General features: G+C 43.8%; 1 protein-coding gene and 2 non-coding genes across 3 annotated transcripts in view; 1 reads left to right on the plus strand and 2 right to left on the minus strand.

Annotated features, from left to right (window-relative positions):
• The window catches only part of Deptor (DEP domain containing MTOR interacting protein), a 140,936-nt gene extending 131,297 nt beyond the window's left edge, over window positions 1-9,639 (plus strand). Inside the window, exon 9 of the mRNA XM_028765341.1 lies at window positions 4,468-9,639. Within this exon, the coding sequence (XP_028621174.1) occupies window positions 4,468-4,596 (129 nt within the window). The 3' untranslated portion in view covers window positions 4,597-9,639. The remainder of the gene's footprint in view (window positions 1-4,467) is intronic.
• Window positions 9,640-15,194: 5,555 nt separating this feature from the next.
• On the minus strand, window positions 15,195-15,259 carry LOC114621957. The gene has a single exon (XR_003711505.1). It is a non-coding gene; the product is annotated as a U7 small nuclear RNA (small nuclear RNA).
• Window positions 15,260-15,267: 8 nt separating this feature from the next.
• On the minus strand, window positions 15,268-15,330 carry LOC114621944. The gene has a single exon (XR_003711502.1). It is a non-coding gene; the product is annotated as a U7 small nuclear RNA (small nuclear RNA).
• Between the last annotated feature and the right edge of the window lie 4,506 nt (window positions 15,331-19,836).

Raw genomic sequence — 19,836 nt, forward strand, 5'->3', positions numbered from 1 at the left:
AGAGAGAGAGAGAGAGAGAGAGAGAGAGAGAGAGAGAGAGAGAGAGAGAACTGAGGGAACGAGTCAACTGCAATATAATCTTTGCAAACAGGCATGTCTGTTAAAGATACACACAAGTGAAAGGAAAACATGACTACTTCACCAGTCACTTCTAGTAGGTGTACATCTAAGCCTCTGGCCCAGTGGGGAGAAATTATATTCCTAAAGTGACCTGTCTAGCCAGCGCCAGTCATCTGTTCTGTGTGTTTATGTGGGTGTACTTTTTAGCAGAGAGGAGAACTAATTTCCCTCTAGGCTGTGTGCTTCCTGCTGTTACTTGTAATGTGTGTTGATTTGCAAAGAAAGTGTGGTGTACCAAAGGTGCTAACGGAAGAGCCCACCACCATGGGACCTGTGGAGCTAGATCATCTGGAACATTTAAACAACAGGATGTAGAAACTGCTTGAACCACACAGTTATTGAGGCCACTTAGGGAGAGGTGACACGTCTTTCCAACAGCGGGACTCTAAAAATACCACCATAGATACAAGCATGAGTAAGGTTCTGAGGCATTTTTTTTTCTTTATTCTGGAAAATGATTTGAAATATCATCTCAGTTTATGTTATTGGTAAGAAATGATTGCATTGTTAAGAACTGGAAAAATGGAAGACTTATTCTTACCCTGTGTGTATGATCCTGTGTGTGTATGTTTGTATGTGTCTGTGCACATAGGATTGACATCCATGTATACAGACATCAGAAGAAAATTCTGCAAGTCTTGCCATGTCATTTTCCAGGCTCTACAGGGAACCTGGAGCTCAGTGGATTCCATTTTCTCTCTCTCTCTCTCTCTCTCTCTCTCTCTCTCTCTCTCTCTCTCTCTCTCTCTCTCTCTGCCATTCTCCTGTCTCTCTTTCCCCCACAGAGGAGTTATGGGCATATGAGGCCATACCCACCTTTTACCTGTGTAGCATGTAGTTTCTACTACCCTGCTTTAAGCTCAGGATGGGCTTCCTGCTACCAGCCCCACCCACCCAGGAGCTACCCTGGATCCATGGATTTTGGCTCAGTGGCGGGACACTTCTAAGCCTCCCGTGGCTAACTTGCTCTTATCCTCATTCCCAGCTCAACACCTCCAGTTCTGCCATCAACATAGTTACTCAGTTACCTTTAGTCCTAGCTCAGCACCTAAATCTGCCCTCCACTTGGTTGCATTTCTAGTCTCCCACTTTGTACCCCAGGCCCAGTCGGGAAGTAGTCAATGGCCACTCCACTAGAGATCTCAGATGACTGGTGGCTCTCTCTCCCTCCAAAAAGTGGTGAAATCTTTTTTTCTTCCTTTATTCACTAGCCTGCCTGTGGGAGCCTCAAAGTCCCACCTATTCCGTCCAGCCATTGGCTGCTAGCATCTTTATTGATCTATCAAGATCCAGCTGGATCCCTACATACCTGGGTACTGGGCCTTTCAACTCAGATGTCCATTCTTTTCAGCAAACACTCAAGCACTTTTACCCACTGAGCTATTTCTCCAGCTCCTAATCTGATTTTTGAAAGTATGTAATTGTGATAATTATAAGTAGAAGGAAAATGGGACAAAAAAAGCAAACACCCTCTCCCGCACACACACTTTTTGTTGTTTTAAGTTTGAGATAGGGTCTCACTGTATGACCTCAGATTTGCCCTGTATATCTGGCTGGTCCTGAGTTCAAATATTAGAGAAGGTACAATAATTGTTTCTTATATGTAGACAGTATGGTTAGCCTTTTTCTCCCCTTCTTTTTTTGGAGATCTTTCTTCATAGCCTAGGATGGGCTCAGACTTTCTGTCTTCCTGTCTCAAGCTCTAGTGTGCTAGATTACAGGTATGTGTTATCATGTGTGCTGGCTAGTCATGTGTCTACTTGACTCACAAACTAGAGTCATCTAAAAGGAGGGAACTTTGAGAAAATGCTCCCATGAGGATCAGGCTGCAGGCAGGCCTATAGGGCATTTTAAATTATTTATTTATTTATTTATTTATTTATTTATTTATTTATTTATTTTAGTTTTTCGAGACTGGGTTTCTCTGTATAGCCCTGGCTGTCCTGGAACTCACTCTATAGACCAGGCTGGCCTCGAACTCAGAAATCTGCCTGCCTCTCCCTCCCAGGTGCTGGGATTAAAGGCATGTGCCACCACTGCCTGGCTGAGACTCGTTCTTACTATACAGTCCTGTTAGGACTTGAACTCTCCAACCTTCTTCCTCAATCTCCTAAATAGCTCAGATTATAGGGGTGCACCACTACCCCATGGACATTTGAGCAGACCTAACACTTAAAGAATGAGATGTCTACTTTATTCCAGAGAAACCTGTTTCTCTGTATAGCCCTGGCTGTCCTGGAACTCACTCTATAGACCAGGCTGGCCTCGAACTCAGAAATCTGCCTGCCTCTCCCTCCCAGGTGCTGGGATTAAAGGTCTGTTCTACCACACACTAGCTAAAATTGACCATTTTAAAAGGGGAAGAAATTAGTCAAGCCAAGTGCTTGCGTGATATCTTCAGGAATGTTTTTTATTCACTGTGTATTTTGAACCTAAGTGGATAGACATTTTTACCTGTGTATTTTATGAATGAGTAATGCTTATTTGTTTTTTACTTCTTTTTTTTTTTTTTTTTTTTTTTTTTTGAGACAGAGTCTTAAGTAACCTAGGTTGGCCTCCAACTCCACTATCCAGCCAAGGTTATTCTTTAACTTCTGACTGTCCAGCCTCTGCTTCCTAGATGCTGGCGTTACATGTGCACAGTACCCCCACTTTCCAGGTGCTGATATTACATGTGCACAGTACTACACACTGAGCTTATAAGGTTCTGGGAATGAAACCTAGGCAACCGTTCTACCAACTGAGCTGCATGCAGAGCTCCAAGTGATGGATTTATATCCTGGAGCACATGATATAGAAGAGAAGTGAGCTGTCTGAGGTCATCATCAAAGGAGCATAAAATATAAATCCCTATTTTAGTATTACAAAATCTCTCTTCTCTCTCTCTCTCTCTCTCTCTCTCTCGCTCTCGCTCTCTCTCTCGCTCTCGCTCTCTCTCTCGCTCTCGCTCTCTCGCTCTCTCTCTCTCAGAACTAAGGCTGTGATTCTGATGTTTTCCCATTTGGGTGTGTAATGGGAATAGGTATAAATATTTTTGGACTTGATATTAATTTTAGATTAAGTTTATATTGATATTGCTTGGACAGAAATCAATAAGAAAGGAAATGGTAGGTTCCCAGCGGTTTTAGTATTTCACACAGACATATATGGCAGCTATCCAGTCAAATGCACTTATAGGCTTGGGATGGTGAGACCCACAGACAGAGCATCACTGGGTTAATCATCCCAGCCAAAGGCTCTGAGTAGCTCACGTCTCTGTATCCCTCATGTCTTTCCCTTCCTCCCACCCCCTGGCTCTTGCCTTCCTCTCCCCCCACACCCTCACCTCGTGTGTGTGTGTGTGTGTGTGTGTGTGTGTGTGTGTGTGTGTACTCACCGAGTTGGCTCATCTGGCTAGCTGGCTTGCTTCAGGAATCCCTGTTTCTGCCTTCCAAGTATGGACTTCTAGGTGAGCTGCCACACACACCTGGGATTTACATGATGTCTTAGTCACTGTTCTTTTGCTTCAAAGAGACACCATGACCAAGGCAACTCTTATGAAAGAAAGCATTTAATTGAGAGCTTGCTTACAGTTTCCGAGGCTTAGTCCATTATCTTCACGACAAAGAACAAGGCCTTGGAGCAGTAGCTGAGAGCTCTATCCTGGTACACAAGGCAAGAGAGAGAATGGCACTGGACCACGCTTGGGCTTTTTGAAACCTCAGGACCACCCCATTTCACCCTTTCACCTCCCCACCCTCACCCCCCAACCCAAGTGATACACTTCCTCTAACAAGGCCACACCTCTGACTTCTAATCCTTCTAAATAGTGCCACTCCGTGGTGATTAAGCATTCAAATATATGAACCTATGGGGCCGTTCTTATCCAAACCACCACGCTTGAGTTCCCAGGGATCCAAACGCTGGTGCTCATGCTTGAATGGTAGGCCCTTAACACTTGAGCATCCCTCTTCTTTACATTCTCTAGCTCTGTCTCTGTCTCTCTCTTACTCTGTGTCTGTCTGTCTGCCTCTCTCTCTCTCTCTCTCCCTCCCTCCCTCCCTCCCTCCCTCTCTCTCTCTCTCTCTCTCTCTCTCTCTCTCTCCCTCTCTCTCTCTCTTCCTCTGTGTGTCTGTCTGTCTGTCTGTCTGTCTGTCTGTCTGTGGTGTCTCTGTGTGCACTTGTATCTAAGACAGGATCTCACTTACCCCAGGTTGCCCTTGAACTTTTCATGTAACCTAGAATAACCACTTCTGACCTACTGCCCCCGCCCCTCAGCACTAGGATTATGGCCATGCTGGACAGACAATTTATCAACTGAGCTGCATCCTTCAACCCAAACTGACATCCTTTCTATCATTCCTTTAGGTCTGTCAGTTTGTCGTCTCTGTCAATGGCCTCAATGTGCTGAATGTGGACTACCGCACCGTGAGCAACCTGATTCTGACAGGCCCAAGGACCATTGTCATGGAAGTCATGGAGGAGTTGGAATGCTGAGCAGGAGGACATCCCGCTTGTACCCTGTCCCAGAACAACACAACAGTGACATGGAGAGACTGACAGACAAATGGATAATTGCTACATTACAGATCTTTATTACCTATACACCTTGACTTTCATATGCTGTTTGAATGTGGAAGAACTGGGTGACACATCTTTAAAAACCAAAACACAACAGGGGTGTGGTGGCTATAATCCCAGCATTCAGGAGCATAAGGCAGAAGTGCTGCCGGTTCAAGGCCAGCATCAGCTAACAATGTGAGTGCCTGTCTTAACACAAGAGATTTTTTCCACACAAGTGCACACCACACACACATACACAGGCACACACACGCACACACAGGCCAGTGTAGAGGACAGTCGGGAACCAGGTTCCCAGTGGGGTGGAATTGCCTTACTTGAGCCCAGTTTACAGCTGTCAATCATTACTTTTCATGTCTGTAGGAAGTTGTTGTAAAACCAAATTAGCAACACAGAAAAATGCCACTTTTAGAAGTTCAAAGAATAGTTAGTACAATAGTTTTACATCATGTCTCCTGTGCTTGTGTGCCAGGAATACGGAACTAACACCTGCAATCTGGACTACTTAGGATGCCGAGGCAGGAGGATGATCACTTGAGTTCTGGTGGTAATTTAAGTCTGGGCAACATAATGAAACCCCACATTAATTTTTTTTAAAGTTTTTACCAAAATTAGCCTGAATCTGTTAGTTAGAGCTAGATTTCACTCAGCTTAAAATGAAAGCAGCATCCCCAGAAACTCGACCAGCTAACACCAGTTTCCAAGAAGGTCCTTAAGCATTTAACAGCTTAGAAGCTGTCTTCACAAAGTAACTTTCTTCCTCTCTGTTTTAAGTGTTAGGTTTTTGTTGTTGTTTGTTTATTTGTTTTGAGACAGGATCTTGCTAGGTAGCCTCCAACTATTGACTTCTACCTAATTTCTGCCTTTGTCATCAACTTTCAGTTTAACCTGATTCAGTTGTGGCTTGAAGTGAAAGATAAAACAGACCTCTGTGCCATGGGGTGTGAGGATGGACTGCCAACTGCCTGCCCCTCTTTGCTCTCACTGGACCTGGATGGTTTTGCCTTAGGAGCCAGCTCCAGCAGTTTTCTGGTGTTCATTTAAAGTATACTGATTGTGAAAGCAAAGAGATCTGTCCATACCCATGGAAGACTCACAGTCAAGCCTCTGGCAAGATTGCATCGGCAAGTGTCCACATTTAAGGGACTTGGCTTCAGTGCAACAAAACTTGACACTCCAAATGCCTTCTTAGCCTGGATTTTTACAAGCTTTTTCATGTCACGGGATATGCTGCTCATTTAGGGATTTGCTTGCCACTACAATCTCCATCTTGGTTTAGAGTCTTCATCTCACTTATGCATGTTTCTTTTATCTAAAACAGACTTCCTTAGAACTAGACATGATAGCATGTTCCTATAAGCCTAGCACCTAGCAAGTAGAGGCAGAAAGATCAGGTGTTCAAAAGGAGCCTGAGCTACAGGAGACCCTGTGTCAAAACAAACAAATAAACAAAACAAAAAACATGAGCAGGGGAGTGCCTTTGGGGTATTGGTATGTACAGGATATTCCTCAAAGTGCCAGATGAGAACCATTTTGCAGAATGAATTTTGAACAGAGATGCTACTTTCTTATTATCCATCAACAAAATAATAGTGGTTACACCTGAGTGATTTCTTAATGAGAGGTGATCATCCCGTTATTGGTATTAGTGAAATGGATTTTATTAACATATTAATCTAACATTTCTAGCTTTAGTAAGGAAAGTGTAGGATTTTGAAGTGCCATGGGATGGCTGACATTACTAACGTCAATCTTTGTTTGAGAGAGATTCTCTCCACGTGAGTATGTTTATACTGCGAGTGAGGCTCTGTGCTGTAGCATTGACTGACCTTTACTGACCGAGTTCACCGTCCTCCTCACACCCTTTTAAGATAGATGTTATTACTTTCATTTTTCATGTGGGGAGACTGGGTCTGAGCAAATTCAATGTTCTTCAAGTTGAAGTACCTGTCATAACTACCATGTACCACAGCCTGCTTCTCTAGAGCTCCAACCCCTTGCCTATCTGCCCAGACTTCCTATTTAGAGGCCTTACGTTCAGCCTTTGCTCCGGGCTGTGCTAAAACCTTATGGTTATTTTGTTGTTCTTGTTTAATCAGCCCAAGAGGTGAGGACCGTTATCATCATCATCCATTTTATGAATGATGAACCCTGTTCATAAATGAGTTGGTTTGTTATATGCTCAAAACAGCCCAGCTACTAAGTAGGGGGCCTTACCACATGGCTTTAATTTCTGTCTGTTTTGTTTGTTGGTTTCTTTTGAGACAGTGGCAAGCTCCTGACCCTGCACTTCCTATGTGGAAGTAAAGGCATACAGCCCCACACTCAGATATGATAACACCTTAGGAGATGAATCTCAGCTGTTTTTTGTCTTTGGTGTTCCTTGGGGTGGAGGCAGGAGGATCAGGAATTCTCTGACAGCCTTGGTAACAAAGCAAGTCTGAGGCCAAGCTGGCCCACATGAAATACTGCCTCAAAGACACAAACAAAAACATGGTAGGACCTGGTGAGAGAACCGCAGGTAACTGGAGGTTTGCCCCTAATGGGACAGTGCGACCCTGGCTGTTTTTCATCATTTATTTCTTGGCCATGAGACAAGCCATTTGGTTCTACCATTTGCTCTCAGACGATGTCCTAAATTACCACACGGCTCAATGGTGAGTTAGTACCAAATGGGGCCAATCAGTTATGGACTAAAACTCTCAAAAACTGTGAACCAAAATAACCCTGTTCTCTTTTTCAGGTGATTATCACAGGTATCTTGTTATAGAGATAGAAATCTGTCTAACACAGATGACCTCGGGCATTCTGCTCCAAGCCACAGTTCTGGTCACGTAGTTCCAAACAATCTAGAGACAACTTTCCATCTTCTTTCCTGTGGCTCAGCATCTGAATGCTTTGAATTCAAACAACTAGCTCTAAGCTGGAGAGATAGCACAGTAGTGAAGAGCCTAGGTTGTCCTTCCAGAGGACCCAAGTTTGCTTCCTAGAACTATATAATGGCTCACCACTGTCTGTCGCTCTAGTGACACAGAATCTGACACCCTCTTCTGATCTTCTTGGGCACCAGGCACACACATAGTGCACAAACATAGGTACATGCAAAACATCTATAGACATACAATTAAAATGAATACATACTTAAAAATACATTAATAAATAAAAACAGCCCAGACTCCAGGAAGGGAGAAATAAACAGTACCCTTTATGAGAAGACTTGCATAGAATCTGTGGCCAATTTTAATTTTCTAAAAATAAATACAGAGAAGGAAGCATTATTAGTTGAATGCAGTTATTGAAATCTTTAAACTCTCGAACCACATTCTTATCCAACCATTGGATGGGAGTGAAGTGTACTTGAAGGCTGGCTTATAATGAAACCTTCAGAGTCTGTGGATCCTGAAATGTCAGTGCTGGGTAGAACACAGTTTAATCATTTAATTTGATTAATGAATGAGGCATAAAACAATCTTGGGCTATACCCAGATTTGTGAAACTTGGCTGAATTCCTTCTGAGTCTCCTACCTTTCATCCCTGTTACAATAGAGCCTTATGTAGGACAAAGTCACACAGCTGAACAGGCTTAGGGCATGATGTACTCCAAAGTGCCATCAGGTATCTCTGAAGAGAAGACGGAAGATCATCTGCTATGGTTATTTGTTTCAAATACCAGGGTCTTATTCTGTATGTAGTCCATGTTGGCCAGGAACTTACAGACAGCACAGGCTAGTCTTAAATTCACAGCAATCTTTCTGCTTCAGCCTCCTGAGAACTTGAGTTACAGGACTGAGCTACCATGCCTGTTTAAATGAGGTTGGTCTTCATGTGTATTTGTGTGTCTGTGATCTTCAAAGAGGAAACAATATTTACTTATTTACTGCCTGGGATAACATTTACCCACACACTTTGGACACATTCCTTCTTGTTCCCTTAAAAAATATTTTTTTCAAAGTTAGGTATGATGGCTCATACCTATAACCCCAGCATTCGGGAAGCAGAGGCAAAGAAAGATAGTTTTTGTTTCTCCATTAATACAATATGTTAATTAAAAGGGCATCTTTATTAAAATGAAAACTGTACTATCTTTTTGGCTGTTTCTGCCACCAGAAGTTTAATTACAACTGGCCACGGTGGCTCACAGCACAAAGATTCATGCTAAAGAATAGAATTTGAGGCCATCCTGGGCTACACACAGAGACCCTATATAAAAACTAATTTGTTAGGCCTACTATCTCATACCTCTAACCTCAGCACTGCAGAGGCAGAAGGATCGCCACATCTAAGGCTAGCCTGGGCTACCTGTGATACCCAAAAGACATGATAATTAAGGAGACTAGTTGAGAAATGGAAGGTAATGTGAGGAAGATCAGCCATCTTTGCCTAGATGAGGTGTGGCTGAGTTCACACTATCTATCATGTGACAGGTGTCATGTGACAGACATCTCTGCTTTGGAAGGACAGACACAGTTAAGAATATTGCTACTTTCCTTTCAAAGGGAATTCTTGAGTTTCCAAATCTTCTTTCCTTTCAAACATATTGTGGAGATAATCAGCTTTCAAGATGATTTTAAACCCTTGGTACTGACTCTGGCTGCTAAAAATTCTGTTTTACTTTGACTCTAAATGATCAGAATAACCCCAGAGCACTGTGGTGTTTCTGACTGGTTGAAATTGATGGTTGCCATTAATCATGATTTCTTGTCATCTGAACTTCAGGTGTGATCTATGTTTCTTCACTGCAGAACCAAAAGGACAAATGAGCTGTATGCCAAAATGAAGTTTGCCATCAAAAATCACATATAGTATTGTTAAATGAGTTTAAAAGTACTTAATATATAGCTTTATTTTAAAATTTGGTGAGAGTGATTCGCTATCTTTAATAAAATTGTACCATAATACTTAAGATGATTGTATGAAAACACGGTAAGCATGAAATAAATGTTACGGTTTTAAAAATGACTAAGTTCTGACTTTTTTCTATCTTGTAAAACAAGTTGGCCATTTTTTATCCAAAGAAAGGGCTACCCTTCAAGGTAGTCTACTGACTCAACTGAGAAAGCACATGGGGGTCTGTCTTACTTGCAAGAGGAGCCAAAAGTCTCCTTATAAATATGTTCAGTGATAGATAGTTTCTGAATGTCTTCTGCCTGGAAAACTGCATACTTATGGTAAGGTCATTGGGTTTGTTATATTTTTTCTAGGGTTTACTAGATTTTTATCTGACAGTGTATTATCTCCTCCCAGATTTTTATGCTAAGTTTTTTTTTCACAAATTTATACATTTCCAGGTCACAAATTTCCAGGTCTATACTCCTGTTAACAGGCCTTCCAAATGTCCTGGGAACATTCTGGAGTTTAGCACTCTGCCTAAACTCCACCCCCACAGTTACCTGGCAACAGCCAGGTAGGCCTGGCCTGCTATAAAGGGGGCTGCGTGCCCCCTCCTCTCTCTTGATCTCCTGCTCTTACTCTCTTGATCCCTCTGTCCCCTCACCCCTTCCCCCTTCCCTTCCCCCTCTCTCCACATGGTCATAGCCAGCCTCTACTTCTCTACTCTCTTTTTTTTTTTGCCTCTCTCTGCCTCTACTACCCTCTTAACTCCTTTCCCCATGCTCTGAATAAACTCTATTCTATACTATACCTGTTAGTATTCTGTCTAAACTCCACTTCCACAGTTATCTGGCAACACCCAGGTATGCTCCTCCCCACAGTTACCTGGCAACAGCCAGGTAGGTGTGTCCACTATAAAAGGGGCTACTTGGGGGCTGGAGAGATGGCTCAGTGGTTAAGAGCACTGACTGTTCTTCCAGAGGTCCTGAGTTCAATTCCCAACAACCACATGGTGGCTCACAACCATCTGTAATAGGATCTGATGCCCTCTTCTGTTGTGTCTGAAGACAGAGACAGCATACTCATATACATTAAATAAATAAATAAATAAATAAATAAATAAATAAATAAATCTTTAAAAGGTGGGGGCTACTTGCCTCCTCCTCTCTCTCTTACTCCCTTACACTCTTGCCTCTAGCTTCTCTCTGTCCCTTCGCCTTTCCCCCCTTCTCTTTTCCCTCTCTCCACGTGGCCTTGGTGGGCCTCCACTTCTCTCTCCTCTCTCTCTCTCTCTCTCTCTCTCTCTCTCTTTTCTCTCTCTCTTTTCTCTCTCTTTTCCCTCCACCATTCCTCCAGTTTCTCTCCCCACCTTTGCCCTCTCTCCTGAATAAACCCCCTCCCCTTTGGAACCATTTGGTCTGGTGTTGTCTGTTCTAAGCTGCGCGCCGAAGTCTAACGTTGGTGCTGAAACCCAGAATAGGAAGACTTCAGGAACTGTGCCACTGCCAGCAGCCACAGCCAGCTGCTGTGAGGCTGCTATGACCCTACAAGATCAACGTCATGTGGCCTGCCACAACCCCACCACCATTGCTGCCACCACTACACCACGCAGACACTATCTGCTGCTACCTGCCATCACCAACCATGTGAATTTCCACCGCTGCTGCAGACCAACTCCATCCACCACTGAGAGGCTCGCAAAACGTCCACCACATGAGCTGTGCCGCTGCGGCCCCCACATGGTGCTCTGCCACGTGGGCTAGGCAGCCAGACAGGTCTACACAGACATCATGGTTCCACCTTTCTGATACCATACTGCACAAGCCTGCAAACACACACTGACGTATTAATTGGTAAGGAGTTTCTGATTGGCAGGAGGAACCCTGGACACCCAGTTAGGGTCTGGTCAGCCTTCCCAGGGCAAAGGAGTTGGCTTTACATTGTCCCAGCCCATATGACTGGCCTCAAGCTGAACTATGACCTAGGACTTTGGCCATTGGGTGATTCCCCTCTCAGAAATAGCTCCCAGCACCCCACCCCCACCCCAAGCTCTCACAGCTGCTGGAAATCCTGGTACCAGGTGGGCTATTTTCTGACAGACTAGCTCAGCGGAGGCCCCTAGATATTCTCCTGATGACCTGATTATCTAGCCTGAGTCTGATTTTTTGTTGCCAGCTTTTCTTTCAATACGCTGATTGATAGCTGGGTAACAGCCATGTCACCCAGTGGGTACCACATTGTCTTCGACTGTACCCACAGACACCCCACTGGATTGTCTACTGAAAAAACTCAAAGTTCTAAAATTAATGCCTAATTTGAGGCCTTCCAAATTGATACACCTCTACAATAAGATCTAGATTCGATACCCTCTAGATAATGGACTAAAGTATCCACTTAATGGCATGCTAGACCCAATTATTTTAAGGGGTCTTAACCTCTTTCTAATTTTTCTTTTCTTTTTTTTGTTGTTTTTTGTTTTTTCAAGACAGGGTTTCTCTGCGTAGCCCTGGCTGTCGTGGAACTCACTCTGTAGACCAGGCTGGCCTCAAACTCAGAAATATGCCTGCCTCTGCCTCCCAAGTGCTGGGATTAAAGGCTTGTGCCACCACCGCCCGGCTAATTTTTCTTTTTAAATTAAACCAAAATGGGAGAATTGCTGAGACTCTAGCGGACATCTGCAGGTTTACATCAGACCAGCTAGACTTGCTTCCCCACATGCACAATCACCTGCACAAAGGGCTTGGCTACCTGAGCATGCAGAGGGAGGCGTTCCCTCTCCCTCTCTGCCTGGGACCTATAAAGTGAGTGCTACCAGTGCCTTCCACTACAAAAACAACTAACATGAACATTGCTGTGATATGGGACACGCTTGCTTTTCCTTGCCTACTGCAAACTAGCCACCAGAGACACTGGGCAGCAACTTCCGGCGCTAGCAGGAAGTCCTGTCCTGCTGCTGCTGCCACTCAACCCCCCCCCCCCCCTAGCCATACGATCCAGCTTTTCTTATTCTGGTCCTAGCCAAATGTTTCTTTGCTAATACAAAAATGTGCTTTTCTCTACCTACACAACCGGCCAAAGTTACTTAAGACAGGATAGGAAAGGCTCTCTTGATAGATTTTTACTACTGCTATTAAATTCTATTTCGTTACAACCAATCCTTATGGCTCTCAATCTTGTCAGAGAAGTCTGCTGATAGTATTTTTTAAGCTTATGGCCCACAGAATTCCCAAAGCCTCTAACAGTTAACCCAAGATGGTTTCAGAAGACTTGGACACCGGACACCTAGAAGATACAGCCTAGTTTGTATGTGATGATTTAGTCGCTAACAAACGCAGTGGGCTAGACTGGATGCTCTGAGTCAAATGACTTAGCTAAGTCAAACCAAGGTAAGTCATTTCTCATGTCACACATATCCATTCCACAGAAAAAAGCCCTCTGTCTTCCGCGCTTGGAAGCCAAACTGACTTCGCCCAAGAAACTATGGAGACCATGGGAACTGTTTGCTAGTGGACTCTGTCATTTTTAAAATATAATATATAACTGGTAGATTATTGTTTAATCTTACTCAGACTTCTGACTACATTGACAGCTAAGCTTTCACAGATATTATCTGTTACCTCGTTACCTAAACTGAGTTGTCATCAATTAAATGCTTCATATTTCCTCTTCTTGCTATGACTCTGTCCTAATATTATCTGAGTTCCTATAAACTTGCCTAACTCTAATAAAACATTCCACTATACGATCCAACAAAGGCTCATCTTAAAGACTGCTCGTGCTGTTAACTCACGCTGTTATCTCTTTTGTAAACTTATAAGCTACAGGAAACCCACTCAGATCTACCTCTCACAGACCAAATAGATGCCATCCAGATCTTGTCAAGTCCAGGCACATCCAAAACAGCTCCAGAGAAGCAACCTCCAGATGCTCCATCTCCTGTCACACACACACAGCTGCTTCTACTGGACCTGTTTCTTCTGACCTATCCTCAGACGGCTTGCTCCATAGACCCTGGACAGCAGGAAACAGCCAAGTCTCCTAAGACCGGACAAACATCCTCCATAACCATTCTAGGTTCCCCCTAAAGACACGTTGCCCCCAATGCTAACAAGAACTAGCCAGATATCACGATGACCTTATTCCTGCTTCACTGTCACCTCTTTCTTATTTTTCTCTTTTAATTAAACCAAAACGGGGGAATGTTAGTATTCTGTCTAAACTCCACCTCCACAGTTATCTGGCAACACCCAGGTATGCTCCTCTCCACGGTTACCTGGCAACAGCCAGGTAGGCGTGCCCACTATAAAAGGGGCTGCTTGCCTCCTCCTCTGGCTCTTGCTCTCTTGCCTCTAGCTTCTCTCTGTCCCCTTGCCTTTCCCCCCTTCTCTTCCCCCTCTTTCCATGTGGCCATGGCAGGCCTCCACTTGTCTCCTCTCTTTTTTTTCTCTTTTCCCTCCACCATTCCTCCCGTTTCTCTCCCCACCTTTGCCCTCTGTCCTGAATAAACCCCCTCCCCTTTGGAACCATTTGGTCTGGTGTTGTCTGTTCTAAGCTGTGTACCAAAGTCTAACAATACTGGTGTGAGGCTGGTCCCCCTGGGGGAGAGATGCCTCTGCATGGGCCCGCTGAGACATCCCCTTTCCCCTTACCTCTCCACACCTCCACAGAGCATATTCTCTTTATCTCTTTATCTTTTTATAAACACATCAAACAGCTGTAGGCTTAGGATGCTGCCTAGGCATTGTTTGTGTGTGTTTGTGTTGTGACTTTCAGAAACCTCAACTTAGTTTGAAGCTGGCATTTATAAAACACAGAAAAGGTTGAGGGGTGCTCACTTGGTAAAGTTCTTTATCATATAAGGGTCAGGACTTTAGCTTGAACATGGGAACACATGTAAAAAAGCTGGCACAATGTCCAACCTGTAATCTTATTTCTGTGGAGCTGAGGCAAACAGATCCCTGGGGCTCCCTGGGGCTCCCCGGGGCTCCCTGGCCAGCCAGCCTGATATATGCAGCTAGTTTCCAGCCAAGTGAAAGACCTCAAATAACCAAGATCAATGAATCCTAAAGAACAACACCTAAGCTTGACTTCTGACCTGTGCGCTCGAGCATACACACACACACACACACACACACACACACACACACACACACAGAAGAGGTTTTAGTACAGATAAACACAGTCATTAAGAGGAGAGACATAGAATAGAAAGTCAGCAACATGTACTCTAGAGTGCATGTGTACTTATCCAGAGGAAGTTGTATTTAAGTGTCTTAACAGTCAACTCTCACAAGATTGTGGTGGCTTTAGAAATTACATTGCTTAAAATATTAAACAATCATTGCCAAGGAACAGCCTTGACATGGAGAGGGGATCCTAAGGAAAGCTGTTTGGGAGGAGTGGAAGAAACAACTCAAAACCAATCATGGGTACAAGCTGACAATTCTGTGTTCTGCTCGAGATGGCTCCCTAGACAGCTCTGTAGGTAGCTCTTGGCTCTGTAGTCTGCTCCAGATAGCATTCTGCCCTAAACACAGCTCTCTGCTTGAGACAATTCTCTGCATAAAACATCTCTCTCTCTCTCTCTCTCTCTCTCTCTCTCTCTCTCTCTCTCTCTGCTTGAGATAGCTCTTGGGTTTCTAGAAAATTTCTAAAAGAGCTGTAACAGCTCTCTAGGAAAGCTTTTGAGTTTTCCAACCAAAGTCAGAAATCCTGCTAAAAAAAAATTCTAAAAGAACAGTAATGACTGGATAGTTCTTGGGTTTTCCAACTAAAGTCAGAAATTCTGCTAGGAAAATTTTAAAAGAGCTGTGTTTGCTCTTCAAGCAGTTCTCTCTGGGTAGCTCATCTCTGGCAGCCCAAAGCCCAATCATTTATTTACATATCAATTCAGTCATTTACCCAGGTTCCCTTTTGATTATCCCACGAATCAGCATTTTATGACCTTAGCCTCCTGATTCTTAGAGACAGCAAACACTTTTTTTTTAACATAGCAAATTAATTCAGAGCTCTGCCTGCCTTTGTAAACACAATAAGTTTATCTGGGTGGGATCCCATCCTGAAATCACCCATTCCCTCCAGGCCTAGACATAAACTTATTCTGTCCCAGACTGACCCTGAACTCAGAAGTCTGCTTGCCTTTGTATCTTTCTGACAAGCTGGTTCATTAATGCAGCTGCTTTTGTTCTTTTTGGTCCATGAAGCCCTTTATACAATTCATATTGCATCCTTATATATTTTGCACAGTTGAGAAGTTATACATTCATGAACTCATGTTTTCAGAGTTCTTTCCTACAGTCTTCAGGACTGTCCTGAAGGTCACAATGTTTACCACATCTGAGGAGCACTAGACACACCCTCACCTTCTGGTCTCCTGCTATTTCTAATTATCATGGAATCATTAACCTTGGCATGGAGAATATTTCCCAAAGGAGGAACATGAAGTAGAATACAAACATTATTATACAAACAAGCCTTATGCCTAGCAACCATCAACCCTGGTGGAGGCCCAGGTCCTGCTAACTCTGCTCCATGGGTGAGAACTGTGTCAGGCTGTCCTTTCCATAAGGCTATGCAGGACTTGGCAAATCATCTTGGATTTTTGTTATACTTATTTCTAAAGGGAGAGTTTTGGTATATTATGCGAACATGTCTTTGTCTTAATCCCTTTCGTGGAATATAGGACTTCTTCTGATTTTCCACAGCAGCAGACTATTTGTCTCATGTGCACTCTGGCTAGGGTATGATTCTGCCAGCTACAGATAGTATAATTCTGAGGACTCTGGAGAGAGTATAAATGCCACAGCCCTGAGAGGGCACTTTGAAGAAGCGTGGTGAGAGGGTGGCTGTTTCTCCTGCTGGTTCCTGCTCTGCTGTTGTTGATGGTCTAGAGAAAAAAAAAAAAAAGACAAGAAGAAACTGGGCATATCCTGACTAAACAAAGATTGGACTTTGCCCCAAGGAACTCAATACTCCTATCCAGCAGGAAGTAGTTTAAAAAGACCTACACTTAATTTCCCCACTAACTTTTCTCTCCTACCTGGTGTTTTGTGTAGAAAAGTAAAGGTTGGAAGGGAGGGAAGTAGATATAAGAAAGCAAATAAAATACACAAAAAGATACACCTACATTTTTTTAGCTATAAATTTTTTTTATAATTTTTTCACTGATTTCAGATCTTAAATGTTTATTTTATGTGTATAAGTGTTCTGCTTGCACGTATGTCTACATCACATGCATGCTTGATGCCCAGAAAGATCTAAGAAGGCATTGGTTCTCCCCGGAACTGGAGTTACAGATGGTTCTGAGCTACCCTGTGGATGCTGGGAAATGAACCTGGGTCCTCTGTAAGAGTAGCCAGTGCTCTAAAAATCTGACTCATCTCTTCAGCCCTTGGTTGGTTGTTTTGTTTCTTATATAAATGGGTTCTTAATGTGGCCCAAGCAAGCCTCAAAACTGATAGGAGGCTGAAGATGATTTTGAACTCCTGACCCTCCCACATCTTCTGTGGGTTACATACTGGGATTACAGCCAGGCCACCACCAAACACATCTGCCTAAATTCAAATCTTAATCAGCTAAAACTTAAAATAATGCAGAAATAACTAACAGGTGTAACCTTCAAAACCTAAAATGTAGAGCTGGTGAGATAGCTCAGCAGGTAAAGAGCCTTGTTATCTGATTTCACACCAGGGACTAGGGACTGAGGGGCATATTTCTATATACCAACTCAGACCTGGCCTTCAGGTTCTCCCAGCATCCTTCAGTCCCTACCTGACATATCCCTCCTCCAACCCTAAAAGTTCCAGCCCAGGGACTGGACTGCCCGTCCTCCAAAGGCTCTTCCCTATATAATCCAGACCTTTTGGTCTCCCTATCCACCCTCTCTTTCTTCTGCTCTTCTCTTCCCCCTTTTTCTTCTTTCTTAACCGTACTCTCTTTCTCTTTCCCCTCTCCTCTGTGTCCCTTACCATGGTGATTACTCTGTCCTCTTCCCTTGGGGCCTGTGAACTCAACCACCAGAGAGCCTTTTTGCAATAAACTTACATTATGTATATTTTAATCTGTTTTGAATTGACTTGCTCCTCCAGTGTTGAGAAATAACTTATTGTTACCAATCCAGGCAATTGAATTTAATCCCCTATAAAACCCACATAGTAGAAGGAGAGACCCAGGCTACTGCAAGTTGTCTTCTGACCTCCATATATATACACGTACATTGTGATATATGTGCACCCCCCCCCACACACACACAGCACATACACACATTACATAAGTAAGGGCTTAAAAATTCTGTGTGAAATCATGCAACAAGACTAGCTAGCAGTATCTAGTTCCGGCTCTATCAGACGCCAAAGAGTTTTTACAGCTTGTTAGAAAAGCAATAAAGTAATTAACATGTGTACAGTTGCAGTATGGTATATCCCACAGCTACACTCTTGGGATATGTTGGAGATTTAGTTTTGATTACAGAGAAGGGCCTTGTCCTGAACACATGCGTCCGTGGGCGGCCTCTAAGTCTAGAGGTGCTGGAGATGACGTAAGCCACACCACCTCCCAGCGCTTCTGTTCACACATGCTTTCTGTGGTCAGAAAGTGGAAGCGCAGGCTGCTGCTTGCCGGGAACATCTGTCAAAACACCCAGCAAAATAAGGACGCGCTCGTTCAAGACTTTACAACCTCCTCTCTTTCCTCCCAGAACTTGATAACTTTTCCCCGTGTTTTTCATTCTGTGTGACTCTCTCTGCTTCGTAAGATTTTATTTCGTGTTCATTGTTCTTTGGTCCCTTGGAGTTAATTATTAAGCCCATTTCTGGAAGTCTGCTATGCTTGGGTCCACAAAGATTCCTAACAAGGGCTTAACGATGGTGGAGAGTGGCACCTTGCGGTTCAGTCTGACTGGGCGGAGCATCGGGTGGCCTGGGCTCGCCTGATTTGCTGGAACTTTTATATTGACCTTGTTTAGGTAGGGGGTGGCTGAAACAGAACAAGACCAGATTATATAAAACCTGTGTTTTTGCGGCACCGCAAGCTAAGGAAACAGACAGGAGCCCTTAAATTCGACCCTGCTAGTCCACGAACTGTGTGGTGCAGGAACATCAGAGCGAGTTAAATATTAAGCAGGAAAAGTCCTAGATCCGATATGTAACGGCAGAGACCGACGAAAACAAACACAGCCAGCTCTGAGGAGCATGGGAGGCTGAGCATGCCTGTCAGTGAGTTGAGGAACCCAAGGATCCCTTGTTTTTGGAGATTGCTTGCATCCACTGTAAAAAACGCTAGCTCTTCCCATGCTTGGCAGAAGGTTCTAGAATGCAGGGGCTCATCCTACTTCATTAAGGTTTGTTTGATTTCTTCTTATCAGAAGTACACAATAGTCCATTCCCTTTTTCCTGTTCACTCAGTGGCTTCTTTGCCTGTTTGTCAGGCACACTGTCCCAGCTGGGTCCACAAGAGGAGGAAACAGTAAACTTAATAGAACATTTTTAAAAATTTCTCAGACACCTTATATATTCGCTGGTTCAGGTATTCATTTTGAGGGCATAGAAACTTTCTTAGAAATAACCAAGGTGTGGTTTCCGACCCCCACCCCCACCCCAGGACAAGAAACTGAGGTGCATATTTTACATAGCAAAGCAGACCTGGCCTCCAGGTTCTCCCAGCATCCCTCAATCCCTACCTGGCCTACCTTGCCCCTAATCCTGAATTTTCCATCCCAGGGGCTGGGTTGACCTTTCCACAGAGGTTCTTCCCTATATAATCCAGACATTTTGGGCTCTCTCCCTCTCTCCCTTCCTCTCCCTCTCTCTTCCTCCCTTTCCTCTCCTCTCTGTGAGTGCATGCCCTTTCTTTCTCTTCCCCCTCCCTGCCTCTCTTTCTCCATGGTGACTTCCCTGGCCTTGGTCTTTGGGCCCTACCTAGATCAGCTTTTCAATATACCTGCCCATATATAATCTAATCTGGCTTGAATTCATCAGTGGAGAATAACTGATAGGAAGTAGCCTATCAGCCAATAGAAACCAAGCCCAGTGATAGCCACCCAGCACTGAGGAAGCCGAGGGAGGAGGATCAGGAATTTGAAGGCAGCCTGGGTACACACCCAGATTGTCAATAAAAAGAAAAGAAAGAGAAGAACCGAGCAGTAGTAGGTAATATTGGGGCAGCAGATACAGTACAGTGGTAGAAAATTTCTTCAGCTTGTGCACAAGGCCTCGAGTACCACACTTGCACATGAAATGATAGATACTATTTCTTGCACTCTAAATGTATGCCAGCTGCTTTGCTACATGTTTTCTATGGAAGATTTATAACAATCCCATGATTGGTGCT

The sequence above is a fragment of the Grammomys surdaster genome, unplaced genomic scaffold (assembly GCF_004785775.1).
Source record: "Grammomys surdaster isolate TR1022 unplaced genomic scaffold, NIH_TR_1.0 63, whole genome shotgun sequence".
In the NCBI taxonomy this organism is placed as follows: domain Eukaryota; kingdom Metazoa; phylum Chordata; class Mammalia; order Rodentia; family Muridae; genus Grammomys; species Grammomys surdaster.